Genomic DNA, 22,022 nt, shown 5'->3' on the forward strand with positions numbered 1-22,022 from the left:
TAGCCTTAGAGATAAGGTGTAAGGAGTAAAATCACTGTTCCTCAATCTCGAAGGCAGACGGTTGAGGTGGTTTGGGCATCTAATCAGGATGCCTCCTGAGCCCCTTCCATTGGAGGTTTACTGGGCATGCCCAACTGAGAGGAGACCCAGGGGTAGACCCAGAGATCCCATCCACAACCCAATCTCAGATAAGCGGCAGACATTTGATGGATTGATCAATGGGGGGGAAAAAGTACCTTCTGGTAGGAAGCAAAGAGAGAACTGACTCCTGACAAAGAGATGAGAGCTTTTTGAAAGATGTTTTTTAGTATATTTTGTGGGACCACTCATGAGAGTAGAAAAATACAAATTCGCAAAAAAGAGTTAACAGACTGTACAGTTTCATTGTATAGCTAACATAAGTACATTAACTCTATATATAGGCAGTTTGTGAAGTCTGAGTGAAATCTAATGAGTACACTAAAACACTGTGGACACAGTCTGGTACCATGAGATATCTCTGGTAGTGTGACAGGAGGTGATCCAGAAGACCTCTGGGCCGTCCTGATATCAGTAATCACAGTGCCAAACTAGGCCCCCAAGGCTCCCTGAAGGGCTCCTGCACCTTTTCAGGACAGGTGTCCTAATAGAGCTTTCAGGACATCTCAGTAAAATTAAGAACAGCACTGTGTAATTTCACTATGGCAGTCGGCACAAATGTATAATAATGACCATTTTGATCACAGATTGAGACAGACTGGGAGGGGGAAGTGAACTAGACAGTTGAGAATAAGCTCAGTGACAGGGGAAGGTTTGGAAAGCTCTGGACTGGCTAATAGACCTGCCAGGCTAGGTTAGTGAAATAAAGATGTCACCTTATACATCATATAAGCTGACTGCTCCCCAGAGACAAAGGATGCGTCTCTCTCTCTCGTGTGTGTGTGTGTGTGTGTGTGTGTGTGTGTGTGTGTGTGTGTGTGTGTGTGTGTGTGTGTGTGTGTGTGTGTGTGTGTGTGTGTGTGTGTGTGTGTGTGTGTGTGTGTGTGTGTGTGAAGGTTGGGGGTCGAGGCGTATAATGGGGTTGAGCAGCAGAGAGGAGGCAGTCGAACAGGGGGAGTGGAAAGCTTTTTTCTCATTAGTCTACGATCCCATGGGATCCTTTCTATGTTGTAATGAATAGGAGTGCAAGGTGGTAATAGAGATGTGGGATGTTGTGGCAAATCAAGACCTAGATAGGTCAGACTCCAATGGAAGCTTAAGGCCTAATTAGTTTGTAAATATGTTAAAATCAATGAGAGGCAGCACGTTCAGTCTCTTCAGCAGAACAGATATATTTAAAAAAAATAATTCTGTTGAAGGTGTACTAGCTTTATTTAAATTATTTTTTAATAGGGCAGGGAGGTTCAGGCTGCTAGCAGATTTGCTCAGTCCAGCCTGAACTGAATGCTGGTTCAAATTAATCATTTATGCTATTGAGGTTCGTGGAGTTCTAAAACATTTTTTTACTCCTAATTGTCTTAATTAGTATTAGATTTTGTTATGGCCTTCTTCAGAATGAACCACAGTATTGACAGGTCTCTGGCACACAGACAAATCCTTTCAAGTTAGTCATCCATAGTTAACCATTAATTTCCGGACTCATTGCTGGGATTCTATCAGCACTTATTTGTCTTTGACCTGCTTCACCAATACTACCCCTGTCAGTTATAGATGCAGTTGGTAAGATTTCGTAAAATGAGAAGAGGGGTAACTAAAAATTTAAGAATTTGAGTTACCTTTCCACTGATGTCCTGACTGCTGTAACTGCAGCAACCAGAAAAAACAACATAGAGAATGCCTGATTCAATGATTTCAGCAACGTTGCAAATGTAATAACAAAGCCCTAACCACCAGTAAAAGTTATAATGGAAAAAAAGCTTACGTTAGCCCAAATGCTTTATTACGTTTTAGAATTATCATTGCCTTTGAATCAGATATGTGGCTAACGCATGCAATGTCGTAAACCACTACAACAACACTGCTGTACAGAAACATAACTTGTGCACGAGCAGTGATTGACACTCTGTCAAACACTCCTCCTGGCTCTCATTAGTGGTTTAGAAATGGGAGCTTTGGATTCCTCCAAATTGGATTACAATCAGGTGAAGCCAGAGCATCAGATTGTTTTCTAATATTAACTGCCTTACATTTTACAGTCAGGTCATTCTGACAGTTTTAACAACATTTTTTTGTACGTTTTCTTACTTTCTTAAAGGTCTTTGAACTTGTCCTTTAGGAAACCCTGCCTCTGATAAAATTGCCTAATAGCGGGTTTCAGAAACTTTTTTTAATAAAACATCTCTCAGTACAGTGTCAATGTCAATAGTCTGCACTCATTTCTATATATATATATATATTCTTAGGAAAATGACTGTGTTTAGAAATTAATTTGTGTATGAGTTCATTAAGCTAATTGTTTCTCACTTGCTCTCTCTTGGGGAAATGTCTTGTGATAATGGTGGCATTAGACACTCAGCATCCCCAAAAGACAATTTCCATTTCAGTCGTGTGTGTGTGTGTGTGTGTGTGTGTGTGTGTGTGTGTGTGTGTGTGTGTGTGTGTGTGTGTGTGTGTGTGTGTGTGTGTGTGTGTGTGTGTGTGTGTGTGTGTGTGTGTGTGTGTGTGTGTGTGTGTGTGTGTGTGTGAAACCAGGTGGAGAGTTATATTAACTTGTCAAGGGAGACAATGGAGACATCTCTAAAGGTTTTTTCAGCCCCTTGTGTTCTGCCCTCCTCTCCTCCTCTCTCCCATCTCCCTCTGCTTTCACGTCCTCCTCCCCTCCTCCATGTGAGTGTGTGATGGTTAACATGCCCCTCCCCTCCCTGCCATACACCTGACTTATGGCTGTGCAGTAATAATTTGCCAGACCTTGGCAGGCTGAGTGTACATTAGCATATAAATAGCAGATGCACTGAGTGCCCATCACAGTCGACTACATTTAATTTTTGGTTTATAAGATTGAATGGGTTTTTAAATGCAGTGCCATCAAACTTGCCAAGAGACAAATGAAGTCAGGGGAGCAGTTGTCCGAGGCAGAGCCCTCACATCATTTTTTTAAAGGATAAGAGTCTTATTTAAGGGAGGGGAGAGAGGGGGAGATGCCTTAGAAGCTGAATAAGCAAGACACCTGTGGGAATGTACTTCAGTTTTTAATCCTCTTCTGACATTTTATAACTCTGTAGTGTATCTTTATGCTGAGCATACATTAAATTACCAAAAGTAAGTGGACACCCAAACATTACAAAAATATAAAGTCTTCAACGTACTACTCTTCCTGTTTCAGTTTTTCCACCAGATGTTTAACCTGGCTTCAGTGAACTACTCCCAGTTCAGCCATAAGAGCACCAGTGCACCAGGTCGAACACTGATGATGAGGCCGGGCTCAGGTGTCGGGTGGTGTTGGATGGGCTTGAGGTCAGGGCTCTGGAGGCCAGCCAAGTTTATCCAAAACAATTTCTTTACAGGTCTGGCTTTGTGCACAGGGGCAATGGGTCTAATGTCGAAATAATTGTTGAGTGCTGGAGATTCCTTTTCAGTGGAACTATGAGAGCCTAACCTTGTAAAACAGAGTTTTTCATTTAGTGGGATTCATTTTTTATTTTGGTCATTTATAGGGTGATAGTAATATAATTTTAATGTTATTGATTCCAATGCCAGAGTTTCTGTGTGCAATACGAGGGATTATATTTATGATTTCTCATTTTTAGGAATATAAAATTGTTCCTTACTTTTAACTAAACATGTTAGACCTTCTTTGGAACCTATGTTTCCTTTAAATTCAACACAAAGGCAACCCGGTTGTTTTATTGAATATAAAATGTGTAAAGTCATGTCATAGGCTACATTTTAAACACACCTCTCAGATCTAAAAATGTGGACCAAGAATACGAAGATTTTCCTTGGCATGACACATCTATTTGCTTTTTTTATTTATGCATGAATCTACACCACTTACAATGCTTAATCATAATACATATTTTAAAGAATAAATGTCATAATATACTGCTGCAAAGGAACAGTAGCAGGTGCTTCATCTAGGTGCACACATCCACTTAAATAACCATTGTGTTGACAAGACTTCTGATATATACATCTAATGTTAGCTAATATAGCCAGCTATTATTCAAGTTATTTATTAACTTACAATAACCCTTTAATACTCGTAATAATTGATTTCCATCAGTTAGATATTTTACACTTCATGCAACACCAACTGAAACGCGAAAATCCGTCTTGGCATTTTAATAATCCATATTGGGGATAAAATACAAATTACGATTATTTGAAACATATTATATATAAATATTATTTTCAAAAAAAAGGTCCTTCATGGTGATATGTCACTTAAATTCTTCAAAATGCTCACATGAAGAGTCAGTTGGTGAATCAACAGAAAATTAATAAACAACAAATTTGTTAATTTATTTATCATATAGAGTATATTGTTATTCTAGTAGTTTAATATTGTTAGCTGAATTGGATAAAACAGGCTTTATCATCTTGGGTTATAGAAAAGCTGTAGTGGGCTTTCCCCCCCCAAATTTATAGACCTAAGGATTAATCGCTTCAGAAATGTAATTGAAAATGTTGCAGCTTCATAAATACGATCCTGATCAGCTGTTCAGTTGTGATTAGTTGTACATGGTTGTTGCTGCAACATCCATTCAAACTTTATTATTGCCCAGGTAACATATGGTCCCATCTTAAGCACACACTTCCAACGAAGCTCTATTTTATTTGGGTGTTACTTATTTTTCTTTCTTCCCTATTTTCCCTTCAGGAGCCTCTTATTTTTTATCTTTGAGTAAACATTGCCATTATAGTAACACATAACCCTGCTTTACTTAAACAACTTTACTTAATTCATTCTGCTCTGTGCAGGAACAGTTTTTTTTTATCTATCTGTGTTGGTATTTAATGTTGAAGTTACCAATATTTGTTTTGTCTCTTTCCTATTACAGTGACACATGGTCCTGCTTTTCTGAAACCATGACTTCTAATTTGTCTGGTAAATCTTGAGGTTTAGTTAAAGATGCAGTTTTTATGTCGTCCGGGGATCTCTGCGGCACTGTGTGATTATCTCCCAGTGTGTGTCCCGGAGAATAAACCAAAGCTCTGTTAAAATGCAAAGCAGCCCCCCCATGCAGCCATGTGGGGGAATAGAGGCCATATTTTAGCCATGCTCCCCGTCAGCAAAATGTTTCTGGAGGAAAGCTAATTCTACGCTGAGACTTACGGCTCTGCCAGGCCGGCCGACAGCAGTTGATGCTATCAGGATTAAATTAAGGTGAATTAGAGACAAAGCTGCAGAAAGAGGGGAAGAAAGGATGATGTTGGGGCAGGATTTTCCTCCAGCTGGGTGATCACTTCTTAGTCTTAGGTCATTGATCAGAGCAGAATAAACCAGCCAGGATTAAAGCAGACAAGCACAAAACCTATAGAGACTATATCTGTGTGTGTGTGTGTGTGTGTGTGTGTGTGTGTGTGTGTGTGTGTGTGTGTGTGTGTGTGTGTGTGTGTGTGTGTGTGTGTGTGTGTGTGTGTGTGTGTGTGTGTGTGTGTGTGTGTGTGTGTGTGTGTGTGTGTGTGTGTGTGTGTGTGTGGGAATCTATTGTACTGTGAGGATGAATAGTGTAGCAGTGGAGTGGAGTAATGAAGAAAGTTTGGTTTGGTGTTTAAAGTGTTACTCTTCTGTTTAAGAGCATTCTCTCAGGTTTTCTCTTAAGAAACAAACAAGATGCAGTCTCAGTATTTCACAGCTCTAATTCACAATGTGCAGTATCTTTTCTGTGATTCAAAGGATCATTTGTAGTAATAACAGCTCTGTTTTATCTGAGTCAGGGGGATTTTACTCCTAATTTTACTGCAGCTCTACATTTCACACAGTTACAAGTCACTTAATTGTGGGAATTTGTTGTTTCATTTTATGACGAGTTCAGTTTATTCTGGTTATTAATTTTATTCCCTGAAATTAGTGCATGTATACATGAAGACATGGGATTTTTGCATGACAAAACAGTACCAGCACAAGGTCCATAAGGAGCTTTTGTAAGGTTTTAATTGCACCAGAACATCAAGTTTCCCCAGCTAAAACAAGATGTTTAGGTGACTCATTTGATTTGATGTCAACATAAAGATATCAGTTATCGCAGTTATCAATATTGTAGGATTTGATGCAAAGATTATATATAATTATTATATTATTTATATATAAAATAAATACTATCCCTTATATCTACACTGGGATTGTCAGCAGCAGATGTATCAGCTAAGTAGAGACTCTAGAGTTGTGCACCTTAGCGTCATACTGTTTTGGCCTTGTACAGGCCGAACTTGAGGGTACGCTGGTCCTACAATGGTAGTGACAAAATGTGATGGGACTGTAAGCTGCTGGCCCACGTCCACCAACATTTCCCAGTCTTGGGCTTGCTCAAACTGACCACTCCTGGTCAGTGGAGAAGGCCTTCTCTATCCCTGGGCGAGGGAAGGACGTCATTGGTTGCTCTAAGCAGGAAGCTGATCCGGCTTGCTTCCATTCCCCGCAGGTCCTTCCTGCTGATCTTTCTTTTCTCTTTGCTCTCCCATTTCATCCACTGCCCCTGTCTGGCTTGAGTGACAGCCTTTGCACATCTTTCTGCCTTTTCTTGATGCCGGATTTCCAGGACTACCAATTTTTGCCGCTCTGAAGGAGTTGCCTTGTTCCACAGGGGTCTACTCTGACCTAGGCCCAAACCTCCTCTTCCCTGATGAACGTTGTCAGGGATAGTCCAACAGCCCGTATAGATTTGTCTCAGGACTCTGAGAGGGTCATCTCCAGCCTTGTCTTGGTGCATTTAAACTCGATGATGCTTAGGCATCTTGGTTCTCCTCACTACTTTCTCACATAGGAGTTGATCATGATTATCTCCATGTTCTCAACTCTTGCAAGGGGAACAACAACTACTGTAAGTGGCCACATCAGTCTGGGTAACAGGCCAAACTCTAGGCATCGTGCTTTAGCTTGCCAGGTAGCATGGACTTATCGATGTTCTTGTCTGATTTCTGCAGACTGTTGTTTGCAGCAGGGACAGACTAAATAAATTAGAGACTAAAACTGTTCACTCTACTGCCGCAGTCTCACATCTCGTACCAGAGATAATATCTCTTCAACACACACACAAACATAGCTCAGATCTGTAGAGTCTTTTCAGTCATCACAGTCCTGAAAACCGCTAGCAGGTCTACATAGACTGTAGCTGTTTTCTACATTGCTTTTTGGACACGTTGTAAAAACTTGATTTTCACAAAGTAGATATTTTAGACATCATGCAGCTCAGACTGACCCACTTACATCAAGTAACCAGCAAGATGAACTGGAAACCCAAAGGCCATGACCCATGTTGCCTCACAGACATGAGAAACATGATTTAGGGCAGGGGTCACTAACAGGCGGACCGCGGTCCGAGTCCGGACCCAGAAGCCGTCCCGTACGGACCCGGACCTACAGCCAAAACAGAAGGTTCTGATTTAAAACCTGACGGGGTGCTTCTTTTTGTAACCGGCGCAGCTTATGTAGTCTTTACGGTAGTGGTTTAGCGGATGAGGAAACGCACAGACCAATTGCATGCGAGTTAAGCCATCCCACGTGATACCACTCAGCCAATCAAGTCTGTGCATTCCAGATGGTAAACATTGCGACTCTACAGTGCAGACAGATGAGAGAGTTAGAGGCAAGTTACACACGAAAAGACGGTAGAAAGAAAAAGAAAGATAGAGATACAGGTAGAGAAAACAAAGGGAGAGATAAAGAGGAGTGAGACGGAGAAAGTTGAGAAACAGAGGAGTGAGACGGAGAAAGTTGAGAAACAGAGGAGTGAGACGGAGAAAGGGAGAGAAACGAGGAGTGAGACGGAGAAAGTTGAGAAACAGGGTGAGACGGAGAAAGTTGAGAAACAGGAGTGAGACGGAGAAAGGGAGAGAAACAGGAGTGAGACGGAGAAAGGGAGAGAAACAGACGAACAAAGTGGGGGAGTGGGATATAAGAGGGGAAGAAAGTGATTCTAAAACTGTTCAATTGTTAAGATGTGTTGAGATTTATTATCTGTAAAATTGGTTGAGACTTTTGAGTCAAGATGTGAAACAGAAAAAGGGAAATTCAAGCTTTTGCTCCCTTTATTTTATTTTTCTGAAGTTAAGCCCTTTATTTGAACATGCACAATTTTCACATTTTATTTATTTTCTCTTATTTTGAAATGCAGCCCTACTTTTATTTAGTTAATGAGAGAACATTATACATATCTGCAATCATACATATATGTTCAGTTCTTTGTTACGTGACAATAAATATTGTCAAAAAGTTTTTGAATCGTACTGAATTCATTTGATTTGACAGTCAGGTATTTAGTACATGCAGATGTTGATACAACTACTAGGCTAATTAAATATATATCACACTAAATAGTTAGACATTATGATCTTCCGGACCTTTGCTTCAAGAAATTTTCTCTAACTGGACCTCTTTAAATATTAGTTGAATACCCCTGATTTAGGGTAGTCAATCAAAATTCAAGGAAGTGCAGATAAAGAAAATTTCCTCCAGCAAAGGTCCAGAATGTCATAATGTTTAACTGGCGTTATGATTCAGTTGAATATACTGTATATTTAAATAGTAGATGTTTCAACATCTGTGTGTAGCCAGCAACCGACTGTCGTATACGTTATAATGCAGTAATATTTCAACAATGTTTATTTCAGTATTGAACTCGATGGATTATAAATAAGTACTCTATTAAAAAGTAAATGCTCTTTTCTCATGTCAAGGGAAAAATAAGAATACAAAAAAAGAAAACTTTTCTAAAAATGTGCACCTTAACAAAGTGCCAAAAAGAACAAAACATATAAACTAAATTTCCCTTTTTCTTCTTTATGTTAACTAATTTTCACAGTCTCGACCAATGTTTTGGAAGCTTTTCTTGTGAGCTCTTGCTCGTCCTGCCAGGATTTTAAATATGAGATACGAGATATTTTTTGTTTTGGAACTGCCTGTCGGTAGAATGAATAGTCTTGATTAAAAACTCAGTTTTCTCCTGTCTCCTTTTCTCTTTTTAGAGAATCCCATGTGAAGTCACTTTTCTTATTTTTTTTCTGGCTCACTTCTCACTGTCTTTTTATCCTTTCTCTCATCTGTCTGCGTCTGTCCACTGACTACGGACAAAATGCTCAATTCACAGATTTGATTTCTGTGTGGTATCACGAGAAGATTTACAAGGCATGCAATTGGTCTTTAAGTTTTCTGGGCTATTAAACCAGTGCTGCAAGGGCTAGAAAAACTGCAATAGTTAATAGAAGTTTAGAATTAGAAACAAAATCTATATTATCTTTATGTATATATAATCAGTGTGAGAGGTAGAGAGGTAAAATACTCTCAAGACAATATGAACTTTTTCATTTCAAGGTACCAAATTTTATGAATGAGGCCTAATTTCGCTCCCTTTTACCACCCACCTTGTTTCTGTCACTGTGCATGCATCAATTACAACTAATTAGGCAATGATTGTTTGGTTGCTGGTTGATTTGTAATATGAAGTGTTTTAATTGGTCTCTGTTTGCTGGATCGAGAAGTGTGTACTGACTTGCCGCCATGGTTAACTGACTGTCCTGTGGTTCAGTTGTCTGTGTGGATATGTTTCAATCATCATCTAAGGACTCATCATTCGTAAACCAATTCTGCATTTTAATAGGCTTTATCAACAGTAACAGTGCAGTCTTCTATCTTATACACACACACACACACACACACACACACACACACACACACACACACACACACACACACACACACACACACACACACACACACACACACACACACACACACTCTCTCTCTCACAAAGGTATTACACATTAATGAAAAAGAGGCCTTTGGGAATAAGAGGTTAGTTTAACGTTAGGTTTGACTGCTCCTCATAAAGCTAATCACTGTGATTATTATGCTGCTAGAATGGTGTGTGTGCATGTGCACGTGCGTGTCTGAGTACGAGTGGTAGCTGCTTCGGCTTTAACAGCTGAGGACATGGAAATGACCCCTGTGTGTGTGTGTGTGTGTGTATGAGTGTTGTGTTCTGCATTGTAGCTCAGCCAATGCCTAACAACCTCACTAGGAAATTAAAAACCGTAAATTCTGCTTAGCATTGATGGGAGCTCATCACACACACACACACACACACACACACACACACACACACACACACACACACACACACACACACACACACACACACACACACACACACACACACACACACACACAATCATTGTCATCCCATTCTCCCCAGAGCCAAAGAGATCACACAACCAAGGGGAGTACAGGAAAGAGAAAAGAAAGAAAAGCAAAGCTGTATGAACAAATTAGATCTTGTGCGTACAAGGATCACGCACAGTTTAAGAGGAAACTACCACTGTAACCAAGCAATGGCTGGCAACTGTCAGCAGCCCAGCAAGAGAGACACTACATGAAAAAAAAGACAACAGTCTATTCTTCACATGCAATTTCACATGCCAATATACGTTCCTGCGATCCAGCCTTATACAATGTTTTCCCCTCATCCTGTTACTGTTTGAGTACACCTTATGGGTGCCCTAGTGTACTGCATGTTGCCATAATTGTCAGTGTGAAATGCACTTTTGCACTTAATAAGGAAGTGCAATTTTGGAGACTATTATTGAGGTACTTGATTTTGAGACAGCAGTGATGGAGGTGTTAGAGCTGCTTTGACTTTCAAAAAACACACTTTTTTTTTCAATTAAGAATTGTTCATTAAAGCTATAAAGTGTTACAGTGTCATATCTAGAAGTGGCATCCAACTAAGACGACTCCAAATACACAAACTAAAATGATCAGTGAGGTAATGAAGAAGCTTACACTACCAGCTAAAGGCTTAAAGGAATCTTTAGAGCTGGTTAACATCTCTGCCCATGAGTTAACCACTCAAACATCATGAAGTGTCCATCTCAGCACACCACTCTTTGGATTTGTTATAATTAGCTCCTAATAATCTGTCTATCAGACTGCCAAGCTGCTTTTTCCTCTTGAGTTAATATCTTTGACAGTCCTGCTCCCATGCTAGCTCGTAGGTGAAGGTGGCAAACATTTTCTGCCCCACAAATGCAATGACAGCAGGTGAGAGAGGCAGTGAAATATTTTAACCATTTTATTACACTAAGTGGGCGAGTGTTGTCCTGCAGTCTTGGCTACAATATAACCTGAAGCTAATCAGTCTGCAACAACACACTAGTTGAGTTGGAAGGTTAATTCTAAACCTTGTAACTAGTAGTTTGATAAACTGTTGACTAGGTCTTCTAATGACATTGAAATATGGTTGAAGGTCCCAGGACAAACAAATCTGTAGACCTTATATGTCAATATACCAATGTCATTGCACTCAAAACAATATTGTGCACGTCAAATAATAGTCTTATTTTTTATATTTAAAAAGAAATAAATATTTTTCTAGTTTTGATATTTACAAAAGCTAAACCTTCCTCAGATGAAGGCCTCTTCAGACGGACAGGATGAGGAGGATGACGATGATGACGATGATGACTTTGATGAGGTTCCAGAGAAAGAGGGATATGAGCCACACATTCCAGAGCATCTAAGAAGCGAGTATGGTGAGTCCAACTACACAAACATTTGTGTGTTACCTCAATCCAACAAACATATGCATAAGTGGTGCAAGTCAATGTACAAAAAGGCCTGGAGCAACCCTAATCTTTCAAATTTCAAACATAGAAACACACACACACACACACACACACACACATGGTTACAACCAGCTTAGAAATATGGAATAGAACAATTTCCTCAAATTTCCTCAAATTAGTTTATTTTGAGACAAAACAAATTCCCTAGAAACCACAAGGAATTGGCCAGCTAGACTGATGGTTGGCATTTTATCCAAGTCGGGTCTGGTTAATCTCTCATACGATGGAGTTTAATTTGTCATAAATTCATCATATTCATCATCTGCACATGGGTTGCACTTCAATATTTCTAAAAGCACAACATTGATTGCTGTTTCTAGCGATACACACATTAGTAACAGAAGAAAGAACAGCTTAACATATATCTTCACTGATGAAGTCAGTGTCCTGAAGTTCTTCACATTTTTGTGAGTGATTACACTGTGCACGATACAATATAACACTGGGAAATCAAAGAAATGAAAATGGAATTTAACTACAATAACCAACATATGCTACTAATAAAGTGATCAGTGAGGGAATGTTGTTTCTAGTTTAAGATCATTTTGAATGATTTTTTTTACATGTCATGGTTGGAAAGAAAGATAAAATATCTTGATTCAAGCATTACTTGGCATTAGTTGGTAATTCCTTTGGTCACCACCACAAGTTGTGAAACAACCTCGACATATCGCCACCTTCTCAGTTGCTGGTGAAGTTATTAGCAATTGGTAGATTTTTTCCGAATCCAGCTGATACAGAGTGAAATTAACATCCAGCTGTGTGGGGGAGTGATGTTTGTGTTCACCTCATTACACTTAAGTACAGTATTCCCTCTCATTTAGCTCTGTGTTGGGTCTCCACCTCTTCCTCAGGGAAATATCTGACTCTGCAGCAGCAATGATCCACTTTGTTCATCAGCTGCTCCCCGACTGTGTCTGTCTGCTGTTTTCTGCTCAGCAGATAGTGGACAATGGCTCTTTGGAGCGATGTAAAGAACCATGAGAATTAACCAGAACAGGAACGTTTTGCCCTTGATACAATGAGCTGAAACTCAGTATGAACTAGTTATGCTAACGGGTTCTACAGATTAAGTTGATAATTCACGTTTTTATGAAAATATACGCAAATTTTACTTCTGACTTTAAAATCTAACTTTAGCAATTCAATATATGAGGTCCAGCTTAACTCAAATCCCTAGTAAAATAATGGTCTCCCAATGTTTTCATTATCAATCAATCAATCAGATTTTATTTGTATAGCCCATATTCACAAAATAAAAAGGTTGCCTCATAAGGCTTACCAATCTGTTCAAAGAGTGACATCCTCTACCCTTTACCCTTGACGGGTGAGGAAAAAACATTATGATGTGGGCTATGTGATATAACCAAAAATTATATCAAGATAAATATTTTTATTATAAGTCGATATAAGTGATTATCTCGATAAATGTTTTATCAGTATTTTATATTTTAAATATTTTTTACTCTTGAGTAAAGATTGTAGTTTTAAACTATTCTTTTTTAGCAGAAAATGACAAACACTTGATAAAATGTTTTTAAAATTTGAGATAGATCAAATATGCGTTATACCTCCTTACTGTGCACGATGCATAAGCATTCTGGGTGAGGCCAAAAATTGTCAACATTTATACTACAACATGTACAGAGTGAAATTTATTTCCCCTTTTCAAATTAAAAGTACATTTTAAGTTATTTCACATTATGAATCTAAATACCTAAAGCAAAAACAAAGCACAGGCCAAAAATTGGTGTGATTACCTACATAGGTTGGTGTTACAGTGGAGTAAATCAGTTGATAGCCACTAATACAAAGTACTTTTAGTGTTAACCCAAGACTGACATGACCATAACTGCCTCCTGAGCCTAGCCAGGCTAAAAGGAGTGAGTAGTGACCTGGCCCAGTCTCACATACTGGGTTCTGATGGTTGAGTGTTTGTTTTTGTCTGATTTGAATGCAGCAGTGACTTTTAATGGAGACAGATAGCTTCTTTTTCACAAGCATTTTCCCTGTGTACCTTTGATGGATATTGTCTTGTCAACACATCCATTTACAGTACCTGTTAAAGTATTGGTCCTTCTTGCATCGTGGTTGCATTGGACTCGTATGGATCATGTTTAGCCTCCAGGCATCACAGTGGGTTAGAGGTTAAATGCTCAGGTCATTAACCAACTGCCTGTTCATTTTATTGCTGTGTCAGCTACATAGCAACATGTTTTTTCTAAATATTAGGTGGAATTTGAATGCTGTTAATATCATTATCAGTGAACATGTGAAGGCTCTAGGCAATTGTAAACACTAACTCTCTGACAATGCTGCTCTGTCAGCCATATTCAAACCTCTCGCCATCCCTTGTATAGATTTATATGTGGATTCATATGTGTTTATGTGAGTGTCTGTATTTATATGTGTGTGTTAATGACACCATAACAGAACATGTTGACAGTGCCGTTATTGCTAGGTCAGCCATGTTGTTGTGGTTGTGAGGTGGCCTCTGACCCCTGCTCTGTACTCCCCTCCTGAGTCGTTACATTCACACTGAGCCTCTTCTTTACCTGTGAGGCCGTCCCTCTCTCCTCCCACCGCCCGCCATTACTAATCAATTAGACACAAAAGTAATTAGATTGTATCTGATGGGTCCAAACCAGCTGTGTGTGTGTCAGGGTGATTAGTGGGCTAGATCATTACGATCTGCAGAGGCCATACCAAATTAACAATGCAACCTCTTTAATGAGCCCCTATTAGCCCCGCACACAGATTTTACCACCTCACACACACACACACACACACACACACACACACACACACACACACACACACACACACACACACACACACACACACACACACACACACACACACACCTGCCATCTCTTCTGAATTTTAAAGGAATCCTGACAGTTATTTACAAAAACATGATTTTGTGCTGCAAGTTAGGAAACCTTTTCTGCTTATTCATCTTTGATATCTTTTTACTGGAGTAGACCTACACTGCTCTGCAGTGGAGTGTTGGGACAAATTAGGTGACACTTGTTTAACACTTGTTCTTTGCAAACAGAAATGTGTTCATATGTAGCTTTAGCTGGAGCAGGTGTATTTGGTGTGTTTAATCTGTATATGTTCACTTTATTCATCTGATTACCAGAACCAAAGGAATAATTGGGAGTTAAAAATGTCTCATCATGGAGCTTTATGTCCTCCTCTGACTATTCAACCCAGCCAGTGGTTCACATCTTATTCTAGTTACTTTCTTTCTTTCTCTCCTTTCCCCTGTTGATACCTTGAAAAACATGTAACATGTGTTTTCAAGATGTTTCAAGACGTTGATGAGTGAAGTCAGAGGGGAATGGTCAGACGGCTTGGAGCTGACAAAGGCTACAGTAATTCAGATAACCACTCTTTAGAACTGTGGTGAGCAAAGAAACATCTCAGAAAGACCAACATGTCAAACCAAAAGATGGATGGTCTACAACAGCAGAGACAGGTTCCACTCCTGTCAGCAAAGAAAAGAAGTCTGAGGCTGCAGTGACACAGACTCACAGCACACAATCTTGATTTCTGTTGAGGCTGCAGATGGTAGAGTAACAATCTGGAATCAATAGCATGATTCCATTGACCTGAGCTGCCTAATGTCAACACTCCATGCTGCTGCTGGTTGTGTGATGTTAAATGTTTCCTTGAATCACTCTGGGCCCTTAATACCAATCAATCATATTCTGAATGTCACAGTCTATATGAGTAGTGTTGTTGATCATGTTCGTCCATTCATGGTCACAGTTTAGCATCTTATCATGGCTCCTTCCATGAACTTCAGTGACCTCCACAATCACCAGATGTGTATCCAGTAGATCCTTTGTGATGTGGTAGATCAGGAGATTGGCAGCATGAATGTGCACCTGACAAATCTACAGAAATGGTGTTTCTAATAAAGTGCTCAGAGTGTACAGCTGTACTCCGCTCTCACCTTCTTCCTCCCCTCTGTGCTGTTGTGTCATCCTGATTATCAGTCCTCTTATCCCTCTCTCTGCTGTCAGGACACTATCTCTCTCTCAAATTAACATTTTAATTACAGGCCCTCCTTAACCCAAGAAAATCAATACTTCTTTCCGCCTTTCCACTGGCTTCTATCTCTCTCCCCTTACCTTCTCTCTTTTGTCTTCTTCTCTTTTTCTTTCTGCTATTTTGTCTGGTTTGTTTGAAAAGGTGTGAGAGAAGCAGATTGAGACTGTATTTGAAAGAGCGAGTGAAGACAGGATGATTGAAGGGAGAGAGGGTGAGTTTGGGATGATGGTCCGTCACTTGACTATTGACATACGTGGTTGTGTTATAAAAATGTAGCATATTGTAGGACACAGTGAACAGGACCAAGATCAGGATTTTTATTAACACTGGGTTCATTAGCTCTGTGCTAAATTTTGTTTTAAGCTAGTTTATTTAGCTACAATATACAAATCTGGGACTCAAGCTTATGTGAGCCTTGAAAGCAAACCCCTCCAGTTCCTCCCGATCCCTGCTCCAGCACGCTCCACCCAGCCCTCCACCTACATCCCCATGTCGTTCACTATCTCAGCTAATGCAGGAAATGCAGGACTTAGCTTGTCTGTGAGTCTAATAATAGATTGAAACTTCAGTGCAAAAGGAGTAGTAGAAAATAACAGAAAGATGCTCATGTGTTGATTGACTGCCCTGAGCTCCCACCCCTGACTCTGGTCATCTCTGATTGAAAACTTTTGAAGGGATCTATCCTGGTTTCAAGTAAATGACTAATGGTTTCATCCCTTCTTCAATCACCTGAAATGATTTCTGCAGCTTTTTTGGATTATCAGCTGTGAAACCTGCAACCAGCTGGCAGAATTATGCTGTTAGTTTAGATTATTATATCCATCCGAGACACACATCTTTTGTGACAGTGTATTGTCTTCACTAGAATTTGTCTTTTGCCATAAAGGCAAGAAAACCTTTAACAAATGTGTCTTTTTTAAACTCTAGCATCCATGAAATCCTTTGTGACGTTGACAGACTTGTATCAGCAGATCTCTGGTTATTTTTATTTGAATTCGAAACAAGGCCTGCGTTTAACACAGTCTTTTTATTGAATCAAGTTTTTCTTTCTACATTTATATTCTTCTACAACTTTATCAGTTGTGTTCGGACAGAAATCAGCAAGTTTGTTTTTTTTATATTTTAATACATTTATTGAAATGAAAAAAATATATAATTGTCCATCCTATACTCTTTAAACATAGTTTAAAAACTGTCCACTGTGTGAATCTGTTGGTGCACTGTGGCAGCGGTCGACTCTTTGAAGTGTCCAGATCAGCCCTAATAATGTGTGGGATCAGCATGTTGGCAGATCTCAGCTTACTGCATCCCTCTGATCTCACCTGCAGCACAAGTGCATGGCTTTTTGTGTTTAAGTCTGGATCAATCCCCTGAGATCTTGGTGTTTGAACACACACAGACACACACACACGCGCATACACAAAATCAGCAGTAAGCGTTTGCACTAAAAAATGTATCACTTACAAATGTGTCTGTTAAAAGAGAATAGGTCCGCCTGGCTGACTTCATGTCTGACCAATCAAATTACAATGTTTATAAATAACAAATACATATATATATTTGCTCAATACTTGAAAATGAACAAAAACACGTGTTTTTTAAGATAAACATTACAACTTATAAGGAAGGAGAATGTCATACAGGCATCAGTGTTGTAAAGTGTATGTTAAAGACAGACATAAAATCAACCTAATCTGAAGTGAAGGCCACATGGAAGACTCCTAGGATGGCAGCCTTTGTATAACCTCAGGCCCTCTACGATCAAACCACCAACCCTCTGGTTAGTGGACAACCCTCTCTATCACCTGAGCCACAGCTACTCCGCCCCTTAGCACTCCATTTGAGCTTCAAACCAATCAGCAACTTTGTTACAGAGCCACATTTTTCTTTGCCTACGTGATCACACAACTCTCAATATGAGGAAGAGGATAAGACTCATCCATGGTGATATTAATTTGTCAAAATCTGTGTGGACTAAAGGTTTGTTCCGGCTTACTAACTTAATAATAATAAACTTTATTTATATAGCAGCTTTCCAAAACATGGTTTACAAGGTGCTTTACATGATAAAAACAACAGGAATCATAAAAGTGTGATCACAATAACAGTATCAATAGAGCAGTATAACAAGCAAAAACATATTAAGAAAGCAAAATAGATAAATACATGAATAAAAACATTAGGGGGAAGGCTAGTCTATAAAAGTGCGTTTTAAGAAGAGACCTAAACAAGGTGATACATTTCACCATCCTAATCTCCTCAGGCAGGTTGTTCCAAAGTCTGGGGGCATGAATGGCAAATGCTCACCTTTAGATATAAGGCTGGACTTTGGAACAACCAGGGGGCAGTATTAGAGGATCTCAGGGCTCGTGACGGTTTATGTGTTTGTGGCAATTGACCATGTCACAGGGCTCTCCCACACACGGCCAGAGACAAAGGTGTCACTTTTCAGCATCTTTTATTAATAATGACACGAGCAACCATAAATTTAACTTAACATGAACAACTAGCTTTTCAGCTCAGTCTCTCAGTCCCAGTGTGTCTTGTGTCTCTCTGTGTGACTCAGTCCTCCGTGAACTTCTCTCATGTCTTGTCTCTCCGTGACTGCCTCAGTCCTTGTGTGTCTCGGTCCTCAGTGTCTCCCTGAGGCAGCTCTGCTGCTGCCTTTTCAACCTGAGAATCAATTGGCTAACAGCTCTCACCTGTGCTGATTGATCCTCTGGTACAGGTTAAGGTGTTCTCCCAGCCACCTCCACAATGTTGTTAAAAGGTCAGCTATGTAGCTTGGAGCCAGACCATTCAGGGCTTTAAAAGTGATAAGCAACATTTTTAAATCCACTCTCAATCTAATGGGGAGCCAGTACAAAGATGCAAGAATGGGTGTGATATGTTCATGTTTTCGGGTATCTGTAAAAATTTTGGCTACTGGATTTTTGATGAGCTGAAGTGAGGAGAGAGATTTTGTGCTGCAGACAGAGAAAAGGGAGTTGCAATATTCTAACCGTGTTGATATAAATACATGAAGGACGGTTTCTAGAGAGAAAAGGCTTAATTTTAGAAATCTTCCGGAGTTGAAAGAAGCATGACTGTGTGATAGATTTGATGTGGCTGTTCAAAGTGAGGTTGTTGTCAAATATAACACCCAGGTTTCTACACGGAGGAGTAATGACATGGGAGTAAGGACCTAGCATGTTTGTGAGTTCTGTGTGTGAGGAGTTGGTATCAAAAATTTCAGCTGAACTTTTTGGGTTCAGCTGAAGGAAATTATGTGCCATCCAGTTTTGAATATCTGTATTCAATAACAGTTTTAAAGTGAAGATCATTTTATTTAATTTATTTAATTTATTGGGGTTACATCTGAAGTAGTGTCATCTGATTAAAAATGAAAACTGATGTTGTGAGATCTTATGTGGTGACCAAGTGGTAACATGTAGATAATGAACAGAATCGGACCGAGCTACGAGCCCTGAGGAACCCCAAAATGCAGCCTAGACGAGGAGGACTTAGCTTCCCCAATGTTAACACAGAAAGTCCTGTCGGTGAGGTAAGATTTAAGCCATTTCAGGGCCGTACCACTGATGCCCACCCACTCCTCTAAATGGGACAAGAGGATGGTGTGATCGACTGTATCGAATGCTGCACTAAGATCCAGGAGTACCAAAATGGAGGGGGGTCCAGCGTCCACAGTTAAAAGCAAGTCATTCATTACTTTCAGAATGGCAGTTTCAGTGCTGTGGTCGGCTCTAAAACCAGACTGAAGGGATTCAAACTGAGTTTTCCGATATAAAAGCTAAAAGTTGATTTAACACACATGGCAAGCCCCAACTAGACCATGGGGGTTCTGTGGTGTCATGTTTCAAGATGAATTTAACCTCTTACTCCAGCTGAATGCATTTTTTTCAGAGAAGCACTGTTTAAATCTCTGGCCAATTGGTTTAGTTAGTCAATCAGATGAGAGATTGTTGAAAAAACACAGGAAAGATGGATACAAAGACAAAAGAGGGTCTGTTTATCTTATTAAAGTTTGATCATAATTTCTTCTTGTCTTTGTTGTTAGGTTTGGATCCCACTCCTTCCACCTCAGCAGCACCTGTCACAGCAAAACTTCCTGCTAAGAGACCTTCAGCTCCAGCCCCTCATTCTTCCTCACACTCGTCTACCTTCAGGCGTATGAAGCGTCTCACAGAAGAGGAGCAGGATCCAACCTGTGCAGCTGCCACGGTGCGCCTCCTAAGACAGAGCCTTCCTCTTTCTGTGGAGCCCAGGTGACAAATCCTTGCGCTTACCTCCTAACTTAACATTTCCACCTTCTTTAACCTGGACATCCCTTGGTCTATGTTCTCTCATCCTCCATTACCTCTACCTACCATATTTTCCTGTTCTACACCCTTTTCACCTTCTTTCCATCAGCCTCAGTGTGTACCTGCAGTCACCATCACTCATTAGCACACAGGTCCAGCTTCCAACTTTCCTTCCCTCTTACCTCAAATACTAGAGCATGAGCTCCAGTTAATTACACTGTAGCTGTTAGTCTAATATAAAAAAAATATTATTATAGCATTATACTTGCTTTGTGCAAGTACACTTATAATACACAATGAGCTCAGCTTTGAGTAATGTGTCACTGAAATAAGCAGACTGGGCAGAAATGTGGAAAATGCATATTTGCACATTGCAATTTGGTGCACATTTAAAATGTGATTTACATTGTCATATAAAGTGCATTTAAATAAACATTTTTCTTTTACTCCATTACTTCAACAAGGAAGAGAGGAAATGCAAGTACTGTGAAGCACGATATCCTCTCCTAGTATTTTAAGGGGACACCTCAGCGGCTGATGTTTATGTTCATTGTTTCATGTGTAGCAAGATTAGAGTTTATGACAATTCTTTGATAAATGTATATCCAGTTTAGGCCCAGCTAAAAAAAAAATTTTTGGGATAACCATGCAGTTTTGGGCCCCAGTGAGTTAAACATGTAATTGATAGTAGTAATGGATAATTGAAAGCAGGCATGGTTATGTGTAATTTTAGGTTGCTAATGATTTGAAATTTGTAAAAGTAAATTTCATTATAAACATTGATATGACAACACAAGCACTAACCTAAAATGGATATGTTATGTTGTAAATTATTAATGGCTAATCCTAAACCCGATCCTAGCCCTGACATCTAAGACATGGATAGAGATTAACCTGTTTCCCAAATGATGCTGCCCAAACTACACTGGCCTCTGTCAGCAGACATTATCTTGGGTCCCAAGGCTCCAGCATCTAATGACCAGGCTAATTAGGTCAAGCTGAGCACCCTGGAACCTAATCATGTTCCAGCAGGGCAACAGTCTGTTTAATCACGTATTTTCGTAAGTCAATTAGAAAACTAGTGGTAGAGATGTGTGTCTGCACAGAGCAATGCTGTTATCTGATTAAAACCTCAAATAAATAATTACCAAGGATAACATCAGTTTGTAGTTCAAGCAGTGAAGTCTGTATTTAATGGCTGCTCTGTTATACTGTTACTCTTTTGCATTAAACACATACACAAGCTCCATTTGATTACACTCTTCCGGTCCTTTTTCAAGCCATTATGTGAAATGTTCTGGTTACCTTCAGCTGCACTCACACTATTTTGAAGTTTCTGGATGAAGCTAGTTTAACTCTCCCTCCACTCGCCTTCCCAAAGCAGCAGCAGCTCATCATCAGGTCCCAGTTCATCTCAGTCCAGTTCAGACCAGAAGGCTGTAGATGCTCCTGTGGTTCCATTTGGTTTGGACCTGTACTACTGGGGACAGGAGCAGCCCAATGCTGGCAAGATCATCAAGTAATGAAAAAACACACATGGAACATATCACTGATAGATACTAAGGTTGCCCTACATGACTCTGCATATCATTGACCTGTTTAATTTTTATCTAAAGACATAAATTAGTAGGAATGTTGAACTATTCTCTGTAATTTTATTCCTGAGTTTTTTTGTAAAAGCTTTATTAGAACATGTGAATGAATGTTAGTTAATGTTAAAACAGAAGAAATTTTATGTCTGCGATGAAATTCATAGAATATGATAATAAACCCAGCATCTGGAAACTACATTTCACGCTCTCCTTCTTCATATACTGTCAGCTTGTCAGCCAGTTTTAAACAGTGTGGTATCCAGTGGATGTTGAATACAAAATATTCTCTTTTTATACTGTAACAGTT

General features: G+C 39.6%; 1 protein-coding gene across 3 annotated transcripts in view; it reads left to right on the forward strand.

The window, feature by feature from the left end:
- uvssa (UV-stimulated scaffold protein A) overlaps window positions 1-22,022 on the forward strand; it is a 40,480-nt gene that overhangs the window by 12,458 nt on the left and 6,000 nt on the right. For 2 of the 3 annotated variants that reach the window (XM_047340607.1, XM_047340609.1), the window contains 3 exons: window positions 11,544-11,667; window positions 19,880-20,087; window positions 21,505-21,642. In XM_047340607.1, coding sequence (XP_047196563.1) covers window positions 11,544-11,667; window positions 19,880-20,087; window positions 21,505-21,642 — 470 coding nt within the window. The remainder of the gene's footprint in view (window positions 1-11,543; window positions 11,668-19,879; window positions 20,088-21,504; window positions 21,643-22,022) is intronic. The other variant, XM_047340608.1, reaches the window with a different exon arrangement.

The sequence above is a fragment of the Hippoglossus stenolepis genome, chromosome 7 (assembly GCF_022539355.2).
Source record: "Hippoglossus stenolepis isolate QCI-W04-F060 chromosome 7, HSTE1.2, whole genome shotgun sequence".
Taxonomy (NCBI): Eukaryota; Metazoa; Chordata; class Actinopteri; order Pleuronectiformes; family Pleuronectidae; genus Hippoglossus; species Hippoglossus stenolepis.